Source organism: Condylura cristata, unplaced genomic scaffold (assembly GCF_000260355.1).
Source record: "Condylura cristata isolate star-nosed mole 26May11 unplaced genomic scaffold, ConCri1.0 scaffold00011, whole genome shotgun sequence".
In the NCBI taxonomy this organism is placed as follows: domain Eukaryota; kingdom Metazoa; phylum Chordata; class Mammalia; order Eulipotyphla; family Talpidae; genus Condylura; species Condylura cristata.
In genome coordinates this window covers 56,887,253-56,905,143 of record NW_004567112.1, presented here as the reverse complement: position 1 = coordinate 56,905,143, position 17,891 = coordinate 56,887,253, and the positions used below count along the sequence as shown (strand labels likewise).

The window sequence follows — 17,891 nt, the reverse complement described above, 5'->3', positions numbered from 1 at the left end:
CGCCAAAGGGGCGCTGGGCACGCGATCTTGGCCCAGTGGCCGAGCTGGACCCACTGGGGCGACCTGGGTAGCCCTAAGTACTTTCTGGGTTCCTGTGGATGTGAGAGTGAGATTCCCATCCCTGGAGGTGTGCAAATGGAGCTTGTGCCGGAATGGCTCGGGCTGGTGAAGGGGCACTCCTCTAGACGCATGCCTCCTCCCAGCCTGGGGACCTGCTTTTCAGCGGCGTCCCAGACGCGGATGTCGGGCTGTGTGCTCACAGAGGTAGCACGGGAGTGGTATAGGGCCCCCTATTCATCACAGGCACAAAGCGCAGCAGGTCTCTGGCGGGTGTCAGCCTCCAGGTGTGTGGCCTGAGCGAGTGCACGTCCCAGGTGCGCGGTGGTGGAGGACAGAGAGTTGCTGGGAGGGCAGCAGCTGCACCGAGGAAAGGCGGGGCCACCACCTGCGAGCTGCAAGTTGGGAGCCAGGATGCAATATGCCTGTGAGAGCAGCAGGGAGTGTGATGTGAGTGAAGTGGGAGTGGGTGGTGGACGCCTTCAGAGAACAAGAGGGTGGGGGGAGAGGGAAGAAAGAAGTCGATTGGGAGAGAGCAGAGTGTGAGGAAAGGCCGGCAGTCTCTGTGTGTAACAGACTGTGTGTGCAGAAAGCCATACTTTCAAGCGGGGCTTCCAGAGACCATCATTCAGAAGGGGGACGAATAGCCAGGGAGCATCTCAGTCACCGGGAGTGGCCAGGCAGGGCCTGGGGACAGAGCCTGGACAACTCAGGCCAGGTCTACCCACATCTGAGACATCCAGCCAGGTGCAGGAGTTCTGTGGGGAGGGTCTGGACAGTCAGGGAATCATGGGACTGACCCTGTGGAAGGGAGTTCTAACTGGGCTGGACTGCCCTGACCAGCCCTTCCCCTGGAGCAGAAGGGCTTAGATGGAGGGAGACCAGCTCAGTTCTGTCCCCATGCCCTGCTTCTTTCCAGCCCCGACTCATCCTCTAGACTTTGGGACAGTCAGGAATCATGAGGGTAGGGATTACACATATAGGTTTAGGAATTGGAGAGATCTGGCTTTAAACCTTCATAGGGGGGTACTCCTGTGCCTCAGAACCCCATCCTCTGTCTTGTCAGGGGTAGATGGGAAATAACAGTGCACAGTACTGGACACTGAGGATTAACGTGGTGATGCATTTAGAGGGCTCAGCTGGGCACACTGGAGACACTCCATCACCTGCAGCTGCCACTTTGACTTGAGTGCAAGATCAGCTGGGGCTGGGTCTGAACTGGACTGTTGCCTGTCATTCTGCAGATATGCAGGGAGCATTTGGGGTCGCCTCCAATGTGTTTATCCCAGACTGCTGTCCCGCAGGGCCAGGAAAGCTCTGTAAATATTTATGCATCCCAGTTCACAACTTTCAGGATTGATGAAAGTCCTGCAGCCCAGTGGGAGGGATGCTGGAGCCAGTAAGGGGAGGAGCGGTTTAAGGGGAGGGTGAAGAGGGGAAGATTTTACCACAGCCTGGAAGAAATATGAACATGCCTGCTAACTGGCTACGTGACTTGGGTGGCTTGTGTGACATCTCTGAACCTCAGAAGGGCTGATGCTGCTTAGAAAAAGTAGATGAAGCGCTTCTGTCTTCCTCACACTTGATGAAGGCGTCCCCCAGGCTGCCTCCTGCTTACAGCAGAAGGCATAACTATGATTAATTATCCTTTTGGGGCCAACAGCAAACTCAGGCCCAGAGACAGACAGAACTAGGCTAGCCTTACCAGTAGTTTCCTAGTTGGGGGTCTTCCCTTATATCTCCTCTGTTAGGTGTCTCTTATTTTCTAGATTGGAGATTCACCCAGAGTACTGACCCAAGGAGACAAAAATTTCTCAAGAATGTTTGAGGCTGGTTTGGTGTCTACCAGAGGAGGGCAGTATGAGTGAGCTGGGTACCCACCACAGGGCAGTTGGGGGTGGGGGTGAGTCGAAGGGGTGGTGGGATTGTACTGGAATCACTTCTTAGGAATTTGGTTTTGGAGATAGGCCAAGAATTGGAAGGGGGGTGGAGTTCTGAGTGGGGAGACATAAGTCCCACACTTATGTCTAGGTCTAGTTTTTTTCTGACTTGCTGTTTGATCCTGGGCAAAGTCCTGACTCCCTGGGTTCTATTTCTTTTAGGAAATGGGTGATGCCTGTCCACTGACCTATCTGGGCTGTAGATGAGGCCATTGTGGTCTGTGCCTTACACTCTGCCTCAATGAGTCCTAGCAGCCCTGGGAGGACCAACACACCCTCTCTTAGTGATCAGCAAGCTGCTTTGTGCCAGACCTTGCAGTTAGGGCACTTGGCCCAGACCAGAAAAGACTCAGAAAGATGAAGTGCAGGAGGTCATCCAGCAGGGAGCATGTGTCCCACAAGTAAATGGGGAAACTGAGGCCAAGAGCTGTTAAATGATGGGCTCCACTAAAAAAGGTCTCACTGGTTGGTGCCTCCTGCTCATTCTCCACCACCAGTGAATGTGACAGGGACTGGGAATAATAGGGGTGGGTTGTGAGCACAGATGATCTGCTACCTACCAGCCTTTATCTAGGTAAGTTACCTAACTCATCCAAGAAATATGGTTGATGATGGTGGAATTGGTAAGAGGTCACGTGACATCTGAGGTTTAGAGCATGTCTGCGGAACTGTTGGCAGGGTCTGAGTCTAAATACAAAAGAACAGCAACAGTGATAAGGACTTATTAATAGTAACAGCTGTGGGTAGTACAATGGGTTAAAGCACAGCATATGAGGCAGTCTACAGCCACTGCCGCACGAGTTCAATTCGCAGTTAGAGAAGTGACCCACATGGCACAGCAGACCTCTCTTGGCCTGTCCACTTCTCCTCTCAGCAGTATACTTCAGTCAATCTGCCTGCTCTGCTCCCCTCTGAATGTGGTGAATCCTCTCACCCCCCACACCTCTGGCCTATACTCCAGCTCTTATATACATAAATAAACAAATTTTTTTTAAAATGTAAGTTTTATGGTCCCTTCCTAGTGGTGCAACAGGTTAGGATGCAGCACTGCAAGCTAGCTGCAGTCGTTTCAGTGTGAGTTCGATCCTTGGCCTTAGAGGTGACCCGCGTGGTGTGGCAGACCTTTCCTGACCCGCCCGCTGCTCCCCTCAGCAGTGTATTTCGTCAATCTGCCTGTTCTGCTCCTCACTCTGTCTCTGGTGAATCCTTTCACTACCCCTGCACCTCTGGCCTATACCCCAGTTCTGTATGCATAAATAAATCTTTTTTTTTTTTTTTTAAAGATAAGTGCTATAGCAGCTGAAAACCACAGCCCAAACAGGCTACACTCTGCCAGGTAACTACCATTCACTTAGCAAATTCTGAAGCAGAGACTGGCCCAGAGCCTACACCCCAAGTAGCTCCACAGCCCCTAAGCATCCAGAAATTCTAGGTGTTTAAAAGACCCCTTCATAGAAAGAAAAGGAAAAATACCAATGGTTTCACTCATAGCAGGTGAATGAGGGACCAGGGGAGAAAATAATAAGAATAGTGAACAACAATATATCAGAGACATTTTACGGGGGGGTGGAGTGGGGAATGGGATCAAAAATGGCGAGGGGCGGCGGTGGGGGGAAGTGCACTGGACTATGGTGATGGCACACCTGTGAATTGGTGGTGGGAAGCCCATAGGGATTACAACTTATGGGAAAAGGCACAAAATTATGTAAAAATAAACTACTGTTATTTTAAAAAATACAAAATAAAAAAATAGATAATGTCTTAATGGGATGTTCTTGGGGATTAAGTCTTGGTGCTCTGGAGGGTTGAGTTCTTGATGACTCTGCAATCAGGATCTGGGGGAGGTGGGGTACTGGGAAGCTGAACAGAGTCCTGGGGCCTGAGAGAGCTGCCAGAGGTTGAAAGGAGAGCCCCATAACCCAGCTCCCACCACAGATATGGCAGCAGGGAGGTCATAGTTGCCTTGACCAGACACACACTGAATCTCAACAAATAGTACAGCTCCATGCCAAATAGTGTGTGTCTTAAACCAGGCCTTTGCCTGTGACCTGATGTTGGGGACCTCATTCACCCCTACCATGCCCTTCCCAAGTGACCCCAAAGGACCTTTCAACCTCTCTGAGCTTTTTTTTTTTTTTTTTTAAATGCAATAACTGTGACCTCTGGTCTTGGGACTTGCAGAAGATGGGTGATCTGAGTCAAAATTCCCATCTGTGGTCCTGGGACTCTGGCAGGGTGGGACGAGGCATCTGGAAAGGATAGGCACACCACATCCAGCTCCACTGTGTGCCCAGCTCAGTGGGATGTGAGCAAGACTGCCTTCCCCCCAAATCATACTTTACACATATCACCTTGATTCTTTCTCTGATAGACATTGTTGGGAGACATATCTGCATTTGTCAGGTGAGCAAAGCAAAGCAGGGTTGCTGCAGCCCTTCCACTCCAATCACATAATTGGAGAGGGCAAGTGGTGGGGGCCCATAAAGAAGGGAAGCGGAAAGGTATGTGCAAGGCGGGGCAGAGTGAGGACAGTGAGTAGAGGATGAGGGAGCAGGAGGGGACTGTCTGGCCTTTCCTTGTAAAGTTTCAGACAGGGTGTGTGTGTGTGCGTGCGTGTGTGTGTGTGCAGGCGTGCACGTGTGCATGTGCAGGATCAATCAGTGCAGTACCATTCAGAATTCACCAGCCCCAGTGTCTGGAATAGGTGACAGGCAACCCAGGAGGAGGCATAAAGGCAGCAGGATGCCTTGAAAGGTATCAGGAAAGCAGTTAGCCTATGCCAAAGGGCCCTGCTCTTGACATTAGGCACACCTTTCTCTGGCCCTCATCTTGCCCATCCAGAGTGGGCTTGGGTTGAGCATGAATGTACTGCTGACTGGGTCTTCATGTTCTCTCCTGCCTAGGGTGCTCATCGCCGCCACTTGGTGAGAAGAGGGCAGCAGCTCTGGCATGAAGTTCTACCCAGCAACCTGGCACCTGTCCCTGCCACCCAGGAGGCCCCCCATCCTGCCAGGGGCCCTAGGCCTCCCCGATGTGGTGTGCCTGATCCACCTGATGGGTTGAGTGGCCGAAACCGACAAAAGCGTTTTGTGCTGTCTGGTGGGCGCTGGGAGAAGACAGACCTCACCTACAGGTAGGGGCCAGAGCCAGGGAAGCAGGCTCTAGACCTCTATCTATGCATCTGTGTGTGAGCCTGCCACCCTCACACCTGCTATAGAGACAGAAGCCAGAGCTGAACCTTCTTGGTTAACAGGAGGGGTCTGTGTGACCACTAACCCAAGCCATCCATAGACAAACAACCCTGAACCCTACTTTGACATGAACACATTCCAGTGCCCTCCCCCAGCAAAGGGTCTGTGCTTTGTCAACAGTTGAAGCATCTCAACATACTTGGTTGCTCATTGGTATGCTGGGTACCAGCTTTCAGGCACTAAGCAGCCGCTATGGGGACACGGTAAGGACCAGGCCCTGGCAGCCCATAGTAAATGAGGTGGACATCACCCATCCTTCAAGGAACTGGATGTGTTAACCACATCCTTGTTCAGATCTACCACAACAAGTTGGGATGTGTGCAGGTGGAGACAGTGATGCGCTCAGGCAAGGTAAGTTCCCTGGGAAGTAGTGCAGAATTTGAGACTTACATGCACTGTAGGTTGAGATTCAGCCTGGGAAAGAAGGTGCATGAAGAGAGCAATGCATTGGAGCTGGGAGCCTCAGAAATGTCCTGAGTGGGGGAACTTAGGACTAAGGGGGGGGTCAAGAAGCCAAGATAGGTCCACAGTGAACCCCACAATTAGGTGAAGAAGGTGGGTCTCAGGGCTCCCAGTCCTGTGCTACATCGAATGTAGTCACCTGTGTGTGCAAACCCACAAAAGATGGATCTCTGTGGCAGAAGGACTAGTGTACTCCACCTAAGGCCCAGACCACACGTGGCCTGCACCCTTTGTGTGTAAACTCCCACTGAGCATCAAGGCAACTCTGGGCCCAGTAGCCATCAGGGACTGAATCTGTCCTGAGCAAGTCCAGATTCTTCTTGCTCACCCCCTCCCGCATCCCAGGATCCTCCGGTTCCCATGGCAGCTGGTACAGGAGCAGGTGCGGCAGACAGTGGCAGAGGCGCTGCAGGTATGGAGCAAGGTGACACCACTCACCTTCACAGAGGTGCAAGAGGGCCACGCTGACATCATGATTGATTTCACAAGGTAGATCAGCTGCCTGGGATCCCTCTGGGAACAAGCCCCAACAGTCAGCCGCCACTGACTCTTCCCCCAACCCACCTACAGGTACTGGCATGGGGACAACCTGCCGTTTGATGGGCCTGGGGGCATCCTGGCCCATGCCTTTTTCCCCAAGACCCACCGAGAAGGGGATGTCCACTTCGACTATGATGAGACCTGGACTATCGGGGACAACCAGGGTATGGGTTGAGGACCCATTACAAGGGTATCTGAACTGGGGTGGAGCTTGGGTGTCTTATGGTGGGGGATCGCTGAGTTCCTCCCTTTTCCAGGCACAGACCTCCTGCATGTGGCAGCCCATGAATTTGGTCATGTGCTTGGGCTGCAGCACACAACGGCAGCTAAGGCCCTTATGTCCCCTTTCTATACCTTCCGCTACCCGCTGAGCCTCAGCCCAGATGACCTCAGGGGCATCCAACACCTATATGGCAGGCCCCGGTCAGACCCCACTCCCAGGCCCTCAGCTTTGGGCCCCCAGGCAGGAGTGGACACCAACGAGATTGCACTGGTGGAGGTAAGGCCCAGGAGAGTGGTATGACAGAAGGTGGGGCCCACTGATCTCTGTTGCTCCAGTGTGGGTTCTTCCTGACCTGTCTCTCCCACCCCAGCCAGAAACCCCGCCAGATGCCTGTGAGGTCTCCTTTGACGCAGTCGCTACCATCCGAGGTGAGCTCTTCTTCTTCAAGGCGGGCTTTGTGTGGCGGCTGCGCAGAGGCCAGCTGCAGCCTGGCTACCCTGCACTGGCCTCTCGCCACTGGCAGGGACTGCCTAGTCCTGTGGATGCAGCCTTCGAGGATGCCCAGGGTCACATCTGGTTCTTCCAAGGTGAGTCAAGGGCTGGGAGGCAGACTTTTAGGAGCCAGGACCATCGTGGTCAAGGGTGGGGACAGACCGGGATGGGCAGGGGAAGAGGACACCAGGGGAAGAGAGCAGGACTCAGTCCTCTGGGCACAACTGGGGGGCTTTCAGAGGTGGCTAGAGATTGCAGTATAATGGATGTGGGCAGCACACTGGCACATTCAATCCTCAAAACCAACCTGTGAGACAGGTATAATTATTACCCTAGATGAGACCTCTGGAATTCAGACAGTGAAGCTACTCACCTGTGGCAACAAACAGCATGGATTTGCCCAAGTCTGGCTACCTGAAAGCCTGTGCTATTTACTTTTAACTAGCAGAGACAGGAGCCTGGAGCATTCCGGGTAGCAGGCACATCCTAAACAGGCACAGCCAGCACCTGCTGCAGCAGGAACAGGGCCCAGAGGGTCGTCAGCAGGCACTTATGGGCAGCCAAATGCCAGGAGATGAAACAGGAGCCCAGATGGCCTCTCTGCTGCTTAGAATAACCCTTGCTACACGGTAGCTCCCAGAGCACACGCCATTCTAGCTAATCCTCCCTGACTCCAACTTCCCTCTGGGTATTGCACCTAACGGCTATTAGTGCCCTATGTGTTTTACAGGTGAGGAAAGTAAGGCTGGGAAAATCGGTGGTGGTGGTGTGGCCAGGTGGGTCCATGGTGACTGGGTCCATCAATTGGGAAGTTCCATTGCCGCCTCCCTTTTCTACAGGTGCTCAGTACTGGGTGTATGATGGCGAGAAGCCAGTCTTGGGCCCTGCACCCCTCTCTGAGCTAGGCCTGCTGGAGTCTCAGGTCCATGCTACCTTGGTCTGGGGCCCTGAGAAGAACAAGATCTACTTCTTCCGAGGCAGAGACTACTGGCGCTTTCACCCCAGCACCCGCCGAGTGGACAGCCCTGCGCCCCGTCGGACCACCGACTGGCGAGGGGTGCCTTCTGAGATTGATGCTGCCTTCCAGGATGCTAATGGTGCTTGGTGGGGGGCACAGGGGTGTATAGGGGGGGTGGGAGGGTGGGTGGGAAGTGTGTGTGTGTGTGTGCTGCTGCCAATTAGTGCTTGTGGTGGGAGTGGGGTGCTACTGTTGCATCTCAGGCCTGGTCCTTACTGGGCACCCTCATACTCTGCTTAGGAGGTCTCGCTCTTTTCATCACAAGCCCTTTGTCCAGCACTCTCCCCCTCCTCCTCTCTCCTTATGCCAGGTCAGCTTGATACCTCTGTGCTGCAGACCAGGGTCCTGAGAGGTGGAAGGATTTGCACAGGTCCTTTGGTCATAGCTGGTAAAATAATAACCACTGAACACTGACAGGTGACAATGCTTTGGGCACAGTGCTAAGGTCCTTAACTGTCACACATTTTTTAGAACCGCTGTGATACAGCACCCAGTTTCCACAGGAGCAAATGGAGGTTATGTGATTAGGTCCCTAACTAGTGACACCCAGGCAGATAGAAGGTAGGGAGCCAGGTCTCCCACTCAGGTGGTCCCTGTCCCTAAACACTGAACCATCTGGCCTTTCAAAGTACTAGAGTAGCAACTTGAAGCTCAGCGCTTGTTCTCCAGTGGACCCCCCTTTTCTTTGTGCTATCCTTCACTGGGACTTGCTGGAAGAGTCGTTCTGTGGCGACTTTAGGCTCTGGGGTTCAGGCCATCTCTGTCACCAGTCTTGCCTGCAGATGTGCACCAGTAGCCTGGCTGGGGTGTATGAATAGAGTGGCAGGGATGAAGGGTCAGTGAGGGAGTAAAAATTCTTCTCCGGGAGGGTGAGTTGGGCTCTGAGGCTCCTGGCATCTATAATAGCTCTGAGCCTGTGGCAGACAAAAAGGCTCTCCCGACGGAAGGGCGCTTCTAACCCGGCTGCCCTAGGGCCTATGGGTATCAGTTAACTCAGAATGGAGAAAGACTATTGCCTTGTGCCTGTTCCTGGACACAGCCTACTGTGGGCCCCCATGTCCATCTGCCTAGGCCTGACCCTCCTCTTTACTTTAGGCTATGCCTACTTCCTGCGTGGCCGCCTCTACTGGAAGTTTGACCCTGTGAAGGTAAAGGCCCTGGAGGGCTTTCCTCGCCTCGTGGGCCCTGACTTCTTCAACTGTACTGAACCTGCCAACACTTTTCGCTAACAGCAGCTTGGATATCTTCAGGGCGCTTGACCTTGACATTGCCAGACCACTGACATCACTTATTTACTTGTGACCAGCTTGGTGGCTGTGGGCACCAGCACAGGATGACCTGTGTTTTCTCAGGGTGTTAGGGATTGGGTGTTGCCACTGTAACAACTGCAGGGAGGGCTACGTGGGTCACGGTCACCTGCCAGCACCTGTCTCAGACTGGGCAAGAAGGCTTTGGCGTTAAGCGTGAAGGTAGTCTTGGGCCCCAAACCTGTATAGGTCATGGTTAAACCCAGCTGCCCTTTGTCTCCATCCCTTCCCTCAAGAGTAGGATCTTGGCAGGGCTGGGGGAACTGGAACCCTAGCTCTATCCGTGTGGGTTTCTGCAGTGGGCTGGTCCTGGAGTTCCGACATCACATGGCCTTCTATCATTTCCTGAGAAGTCAGCTCTGAGTAGATGCTTGGAACTGGCTTTCAGTGAACCCCTGTGATCCTGGAGCTCTGCTTCCCATTTTGGTCCAGGCCAAAATGTCAAAAGTAAACTGGTGAGGAGAGGCTTCCTGTTGAAAACCTTGGGCCCTGGAGGGCCCAACATACCTCAATCCTGTCATGGGCCCTCCCTGTCCTCATCCCAGCACTGGGTCCTTCCTAAGCCATGTAAATGTATGTAAAGTGTGTACAAAGCCTTTTTTTTTTGTTTTTTTAACTGATGATTGTCATTAAACACAATCATTTTCTACTTGCTTGTCTGGAGTCTCTTTGTGACTGTAAGATGGGGATGAGGGAAAGAGCTGTGGGAGAAAGGTGGGAGGGATCAACTGTCCCAAAAGCTGGCACCGAAGTTAACAACCACGCGATACCCCTCCACTGCCAGTGGTCCTTGGGGCTGGGCACCGGACTCAATGGCCTTTATGTTCCATTTCTCTATCTTGTCTCATCGGACATCTGTAGCGTCTACATCACTGGTTCCCTGTTCTCCCATTTGCCCCAGATCATCCTCCACTAAGTGGCCATAGCCTAGCCCCTTTCCTAAAACACTTTTTTCCACTACTCTCAGGACACAGAACAAAACTCAGGGTTACTGCAGTCACATTCCTCCTAACTGATGACTTGAAATTGTCAGCATGGGCTATTTTTGACCTACTGCATCTTCCACCGCATAGGTTGCTTTGATACTTTTCACTAGAGTCAGTTCCCACTCCCAGATGTGAGCACACAGGACAGAGCTGTTTAATATCACTCAGCACAGCATGACTGAGCTTGAGGCAGAGAGCACGGAACTAAGGACTTAACAGAGAAGACTTCTCTCTCAACACTCTTCTGATGCATCAGCCAAACTCAAATGTCTGGGTCCTGGAATCCTGCCAACCTCTGCAGAGCCTTTACCCATGCCAACCCCCAATCAGTATTGTCATTCTGCCCACTCCCACAGCTGCAGGAACAGATGTGAAGTCCAGAACCGAAACATCTATTCTTAGGTGTTCTTTATCTATTTAGCTTCACTGCATTTTTTTTTTTCGGGTGGGGAAACTGAGGCACGGGTGACTCTGGTCTGCCTTCACTTTGTTCCTCTTCCACTGTTCTGGTCTCAGCTGTGAGACTGGAAAAGACACCACCGCGGTTACTACTTTTGTGCGAGAGTTTTCCATGGTACCTTAGCTTTGCCGGCAGCCTTATAAGAGATAAATGAGGTCGTGGTTCCTTTAAGGGACACTTGGCGGCGCGCCCCAGTCTTTTGTTGGGCGACGGCGGCGCGCGCGTAAGCGTCAACGCCCGCGCAAGCGCACTGAGGGCGGCCTGGTCGGCGGCGGCGGCTGCAGCTACACTGCCCGGCGGTGGCGTGAGCACCTGATCTGGCTCGCCTTTGCCTCCTGGCCCCGGTTCCCCTCGACTCCACGTGCTTCGGCCCTGCTTAAGTTCTTTCGCTTCCTCATATCCCGGCCCCGGCCGCCTGCCTCCATCGCCGCGATGATGATGATGGCGTTGAGCAAGACCTTCGGGCAGAAACCCGTCAAGTTCCAGCTGGAGGACGACGGCGAGTTCTACATGATCGGCTCTGAGGTAGCCCGCGGCGCGTCCTCGCCCTTCCCGGCCCCGTCCCCACGGGAGCCTCGGGGCGGGTACGCGCCGGGAAGCGCGTCTCCATTCATCGCAGCGGGAGCGCGCCTACCGCGCCGCCGGACTAGGCCTCTTGGGGGGCGTGGCCGGGAAGGCCCCGCCCCCGCGCCACCCAGATCTATGTTTATTTCCTCACCTACATCTATCTGTAGCTAGCACCCAGCCCTGGAGCTAGGATTTCTTGAGGGGCCGCTGGTTCCACGAGGAATTCGTGCTACTACAGCGAGCCGCAGAAAAATGTAATATTTAGCTTAGCCCCTGGGTCGCTCAGGGGTAAATTGGCATTTCACATTTACTCTTTCTGTGATCCTGAAATTGTGGGTTGGAAACTTGGAACTTGGGGGTGGGGGGAAGGGAATTGTTTCCAGTCGTGTTCCTTGCTTTTGAGGTGGGCAAGGTGGTGGTTTGACCTTTGGTTGCCAGTGAGGAAGCAGGTTGGGTGAAGGATGCTCTTGCTTTTTGGTGAATAAATCTCTCCGCCCCCACCTAGATCTTTCAGTAATTCAGGAGCGGTGGACTCTTTGGATATCTTGAACTGACTCTAAATTATTACCAGGGAAAAGACCTAAAAATTATAACCTTTAACTAGAAGTGGCAGCACTTTGTTGAATCAGTGGGTGGCTGACAACTAGTTCTTAAGAGGGAGTTTATACTAAGTATATTAAGGTTTCTCAGCTGCATACTAACTCATTTTGGTCTAAAGGCAGTGGCTAGCTAGAGTCAATTCCTTCTTTAACTTTTTAGAATTTGGGCATACAAATAGGATGTACACATACCAACCAGCAGAGTCTCACTTATGTAACAAGGTAAGTGCCAATCCTGGACAGCTAAAGCAGTTACAAAATGTCAAGGTTGCCTTTCCATATAGCAATTTTCAGTATCATACATCAACATTTCATGCCTATTTTTACAATTTGTGTGGTGTGCGTGTTTTTTCACAATTGATACAGCGTGAATGAATTAAACCTCACGTTTGTTCTGAGGCTTCCAGGGCACCCTTTGATTCTTGGTTTACTTTATTTGTATTAAGTTATAAGAACACTTGTTGTTAATAATGTTTCTCTTTTCACCAATTTATGAAACATAAGAGGGGAGTGTGCAATAATTTTTTCACATTATCACGTAAATGTTTCTTCATAGATAGCTGTGCTGGGGAAATAGAATCAGTGCCTGTCCATCTGCCTTTGCTCATATTGATTCTCATCAGTCAGTTAGATACAAAAGGCAATGGAATTTGCCTTTTGGCAAATGGAATTTCAGTATGTGATATTAGGTAGGTGCTTTAAAAATAACTACCTGACAGATGAATAGGGAAAGTTGTCAAATTTGACTTTGATGCTGAGTGAGTTGTACTTTTGAAAAGCTTTCATTTATTAGGTGGAGCAAATTGAGAATAAGCATACAGCTAGGTGGGAGGAATAGCAGACGGTCTGAATCCAGTTCTGCACTGTCTCTGTTACTTTTCTTATGTGCATACTGAGGTGTTTAGACATGGTCCCTAAGCTCATGTGTATGGCACACTTTAGTTTCTAGAAAGCTGACTGCAAAACCCTATTGAATGAGAACAATTTATCCTGAGACCAGTCTGTAGTGACTGAGTTGAGAGAGGAGTTTGCTATTCGAGACTGGCTTAAGAATTGTCAGATTTGGCCCTTGCTAGTGGTGCAGTGGTTTGAGCGCAGCATTATAAAGCTAGCTGCAGCCTCTTTGGCACAAGTTTGATCTCTGCCAGGGAAGTGACCCACATGGCGCTACAGACCCCTCCTGATCAGCCTGTTGCTCCCCTAAGCAGTGTACTTCATCAGTCTGCCTTTTCTAAAAGCTCCTTGCTCTGTCTCTGGTGAATCCTCTCACCACCCCTGCACCTCTGGCTTGTTATGCATAAGTAAAAAAATCTTCAAAAAAAAAAAAAAAAAAGAATTGGCAGATCTTTGGAGATCTGGGAAGGGTTTTCACATTTGAATGTTGTCAATTGACACCCAGTTGTTCTTGAGACAGCATTGAGTAGATGGCCCCTTCTCTTTGCAAAACAGGCACAGTATTTAGAGAGGGAGGCTCATCATACCAACACACCCAACACCTCCATGCCACATGTGTGGGATTGTCTGAGTAAAACACACAGTTGCAATCTGTGTGTCACTGATCCCATGCTGTAGGTATGGTAGCTGTTTTCACCAAGCCAGAGTCATAGAGTCTATATCTTCCTTTTAGTTTTGGAAAACTGGGTCCAGAGAAGGCAAAGGCTGGTTTAGAGAAGACCCAGGAAGGTGAGCCTGGTTTCCTAAGTTATGAAGGGGCCTTGGAAGAGGCTGTAGGCATCCTGGAGCCCTGCTCTCCTGATGAAGTAGTAATGGGGAGGCATTACTGTCACTGTCTTCTCAGAAACCTAATGGAAACTACTCTTGGATGTTAACAACACTGGAGTGGAATAATGCAGAGAAGTAGTCTGTGCTGTGTGGCGCTTGAGTGACTTGCTATGACCACTCTTCTCACATTGTTCAGCAGCTCGGATTATCCATTGTATAACTCTTTGATGCATGAAAAATGGAGAAACATTTTATTTAACAATTATACTGTACTGGGTAGGTAAATGGGAAAAATAAGAGAAGCAGTCCTTCATAAACTGAAGTTTAGAGTTGCTGAGTATTTAGCAGATGAGTAGAGACCTACAAAAGAGAAGTGATTTCCCCATCACAGAGCCAGAATCTGGAGGCCATTTCATTGGTATCTCCTGGAATTTGATTTTAAAATGTGACCATTTTTGAAAGGTCAGTGAGACAGCAGGATTTCTTTATAAAAACTTTAGCACTACATATTTTTCATTAAGGAAGTCAGACCTTGAGTATTTGGTACACATTAATGCTATATTTTGGAGCAGTTATGATTTATGCAGCAGACTGGTAATTGCTGATAAATGCTTTTTAAACTCTTTGGAAAATTCTTTGGTATTCCTGGTTGAGGTTTTGTTACTAAACAAAGCAACAGGGGCCATGGGGGAAATTACCCTGCATCTGTCTAAAATTAAAAGACCTTTTTGGTGTTTATTACCTCATAAAAATATCAAAGTCTTGTTCTTAAGATAAAAGAAAGTCAAAGAGGCCTTAAATTTCTGGAAAGTGCCAGAGATCCTTAGTCCACAGTCAGCCCCCACGAGCTTCTCAGTGAACTCTTGGGGGCCTATTTCACGTGTGTCTAGTCAGGCCTCATGATGCAGATGTTATTACCCATGCCTAGAGGGGCAGATGTGAGCCAGATGTGCACTGCTGTTGAACCCTTGATGTCAGCAGAATGTGATTTTTATGGAGACCCATTTGTTACTTGATCCATTGGAACCTCTGCACCAGGACCCTCCCCTTCCACCTAGAGACTTGACCCTCATAATGAGCCTTCTTGCTTTACTCATAGGTGGGAAACTACCTCCGTATGTTCCGAGGTTCTCTGTACAAGAGATACCCCTCACTCTGGAGGCGACTAGCCACTGTGGAGGAGAGGAAGAAAATAGTTGCATCGTCACATGGTAAAAAAACAAAACCTAACACTAAGGGTGCGTCTTCACGAGGGTTTGTAAACCTGTTTCAAAACCACTCGCTTATGTCATGAAGATAAAACGTTTTCACTCCAGAGTGTCTTCAGCAGCCCTGACCTTAGTATGAAAAGAGCAGCGTAGGGGCGGGGTTGTCCCCAGCATACCCTGTGACTGTAGTGGCCTTCAGTGGTCCTTTGTCAACAGGGCCTGGAGGCATGAAGGGGGTGGGGCAGGGACAGTGGCGGGTGCTATGAAGACATGGTGGTCTCAAAACGTTTTAGGAATGCTGTGATGCTCTGCCATCTGCCTTGGGCGTGTTGCCATAGTTACCCTTCATGCAACCCTAGTGGCGGGTGGTGACCCCAGCTCCCACTCCCCTCTGGGGCTTTCACTGCTTGTTTACCATAGCATATCCATCCCATAGCATTTCATTCTGGCTGCCAGTGTGCTAGAGTTCCTGTGCATGTCCCTGCTCCTTGTGCCTGAGGTGTGCCTGGGGCTTGCTCTTGTGAGCTGCCCAACATTAGAAACATTAGTGTGCTTCGGGCTGTGGCAGCTCTGTGTGGGGCGAGAAGATGCTTTTCACCTCTCTCAGAGCTCTATTGGCAGAGTCTTTGTAGATACTTGGATTTGGATGCAGTGTAACATTTGGCAGGAACAAAACTGCTTCTCACTTATTGGTGGTGCCTTGTAGAGAGCTGTCCCAGGCTTGGGTGCAGACCCATCCTGAAGCACTGTGCGTGTGTGCGTGTGCACTTATGTGCTCTCTGCACTCCTTTCTGTTTGATTGTGTCTTTAGGTGTTGCTGTGGTCTTGTTCATTGTGGGAAAAGTAGTGGTTCTTTTAATGCAGGAGCCGGAGCTTTTTATCCGCTGCTATAACAATTTAACTCACTTGCTTAAAAGAGTCTTTATCCTCCCTCTGCCTCCCCAGTGGAGCACCAGTCACTAACGCAGTGAGTTTCTAGCTTTGCTTTCTTCTCTGCAAGCCTAAATGAAGCCATGGTGACTCCCTGTGCTTTGGAGAAACCTTCCCCATAACCAATTTGTTTCTCTAGGAGAAGCCAGGCTGGATGCGCAGACAGGTAGCAGCTCTTGACCAAGGTTCCCTGGAAGAGCTATGGGTTGAGTTGCCTCAAATCTGTCTTGCTTTCCAGACAGCTTGTATTGACTGGCCCAGCGCCAGGAATTCAAGTTCGGTGTGCAGCAGCTCTTTCCAATTCTCTGGGCTCTTGTTTTAAAAGAAAAGTATTTCTCATCTTTCATTCCATCTCTTCACTTTGCTTCGTGTCATGGACTGCAGTGGTGTCAGACCTCTTCCCACTGGTGGTATTACTCTGGAGCCTTCCTTGTCCCCTGAGAAGCCTTGGGCCATGCTGCACTGTGGCTGCTGCTCCCCTACGCATCTGCTCTGTGCCTGGAGCCAGTGTCCCTGGGACAAATTAGTCCAAGTCAGTCCTAAGCGAGTGTTTACCTAGTAGGACCTCTAAATTAAGTGCTCAGCCCAGATTGCCTTTTGGAAGAGGCCAGCATTCAACAGTAGTAAGGTTGTCACCTGCTTTTCCCACCTCCTGCATGTGAGGACCTCGATGTGCTGCATCTGTTGGCTGCTGCTGTCGGCTGCCCCCCCAGCAGGGTGACGACAGCAGTATCTCTGGTTACAGATCATGGATACACAACCCTGGCTACCAGTGTCACTCTGTTAAAGGCTTCAGAGGTGGAAGAGATTCTGGACGGCAATGATGAGAAGTACAAGGCTGTGTCCATCAGCACGGAGCCCCCCACCTACCTCAGGTAAAGATGCCTTCTGGCCAGGTCACTTTACTCATATTCCAGACTGGTTAGGGTTAAATTGAACTGACCTATTTTCCTACATTTTATCTACAGTATTTACAGATCATCGTATCCAAGTTTCTACGTTTCTTCTGATTCTTTAAAATTTCTTAGGAGTATAAGCTAAGTCCTAGATTTTGGAGAATCATTAGGATTGCTTTAGAAGTAGGACTCATCTCTCAGAAAATGTAGTGACCTAGATGAACTTACAAAAGAAAACAAAAATAAGTTTTCCATGTATAAACCTTTAAAAGAATCTTGATGGTAACAAGTATTTTGGAAGTTGCTAATATTGTATCAAGAGCCTGTACATTCAGATATGGAAGAAAAACTTGCATACCCTAATAAAATAGGCAGAGGGTGGTCTACACTAGAAGGACAAGGAGGATACAGACATAGGCGCACCATGGAATTTTAAACAGCCAATGAAACAAAGCATGGCGACGCGCATGATAGGGCTGGCAGCGTCACATGTGCAGGGGCACTGGGCTTTTGTAAGCAGCCTAGTGTCATTTTGTTGCTGCTCTCTGGTCCTTAAATTTTACCCTAGGAGATTTGTCCCACAAAAATAATTTAATAATTTTGTTGTTAAGCCCAACAACAAAAAAAACCTACAGAGATATTCTTGGGAGCAGTGTCTCTGGTTACAGATCGTGGATACACAACCCTGGTTGTTACTGTTAAAAGCTTCAGGAGTGGCCTAGGTATCTACCCAAAAGACATAAAAACACTGATTGAAAAAGATACCTGCACCTCCATGTTTATTGCTGCTTTATTTACAATTGGAAAAACATGGAAGCAGCCCAAATGCTCAAAAGTAGATGACTGGATAAAAAAGATGTGGTACATATATACAATGGAATATTACTCAGCAACCCAAAAAGAGAAACACATGTCTTTTGCAGCAACTTGGATGGAGCTGGAAAAGATCATGCTTAGTGAGATAAGCCAGAAAGAGAAAGAAAAATACCGGATGGTTTCACTCATAGCAGGAGTATAATGGACCAGGCGAGAAAATAACAAAAATAATGAACAACCATATACCAGAGACATTTTGTGGGGGTGGAGTGGGGAATGGGATCAAAATTAAGTGCACGGGATTATGGTGATGGCACACGGGTGACTTGGTGATGAGAAACACGCGGGGATTACAATTGAGATGGGAAAAAAAAATGTACAAAATGATGTAAAAATAAACTTATAAAATTAAAAAAA

At 49.9% G+C, this 17,891-nt stretch overlaps 2 protein-coding genes across 3 annotated transcripts in view; both read left to right on the top strand.

Moving 5' to 3' along the window:
- The window catches only part of MMP11 (matrix metallopeptidase 11), a 12,915-nt gene extending 3,044 nt beyond the window's left edge, over window positions 1-9,871 (top strand). The window contains exons 2-8 of the mRNA XM_004681099.2: window positions 4,901-5,130; window positions 6,056-6,199; window positions 6,281-6,414; window positions 6,508-6,749; window positions 6,844-7,060; window positions 7,805-8,062; window positions 9,079-9,871. Of these exons, the coding sequence (XP_004681156.1) occupies window positions 4,901-5,130; window positions 6,056-6,199; window positions 6,281-6,414; window positions 6,508-6,749; window positions 6,844-7,060; window positions 7,805-8,062; window positions 9,079-9,212 (1,359 nt within the window). The 3' untranslated portion in view covers window positions 9,213-9,871. The remainder of the gene's footprint in view (window positions 1-4,900; window positions 5,131-6,055; window positions 6,200-6,280; window positions 6,415-6,507; window positions 6,750-6,843; window positions 7,061-7,804; window positions 8,063-9,078) is intronic.
- Window positions 9,872-10,975: 1,104 nt separating this feature from the next.
- SMARCB1 (SWI/SNF related, matrix associated, actin dependent regulator of chromatin, subfamily b, member 1) overlaps window positions 10,976-17,891 on the top strand; it is a 29,574-nt gene continuing 22,658 nt past the window's right edge. The window contains exons 1-3 of one of the 2 annotated variants that reach the window (XM_004680933.2): window positions 10,976-11,261; window positions 14,724-14,835; window positions 16,508-16,637. In XM_004680933.2, coding sequence (XP_004680990.1) covers window positions 11,169-11,261; window positions 14,724-14,835; window positions 16,508-16,637 — 335 coding nt within the window. In that variant the 5' untranslated portion in view covers window positions 10,976-11,168. Of the gene's footprint in view, window positions 11,262-14,723; window positions 14,863-16,507; window positions 16,638-17,891 lie in introns of both variants that reach the window. The other variant, XM_004680932.2, reaches the window with a different exon arrangement.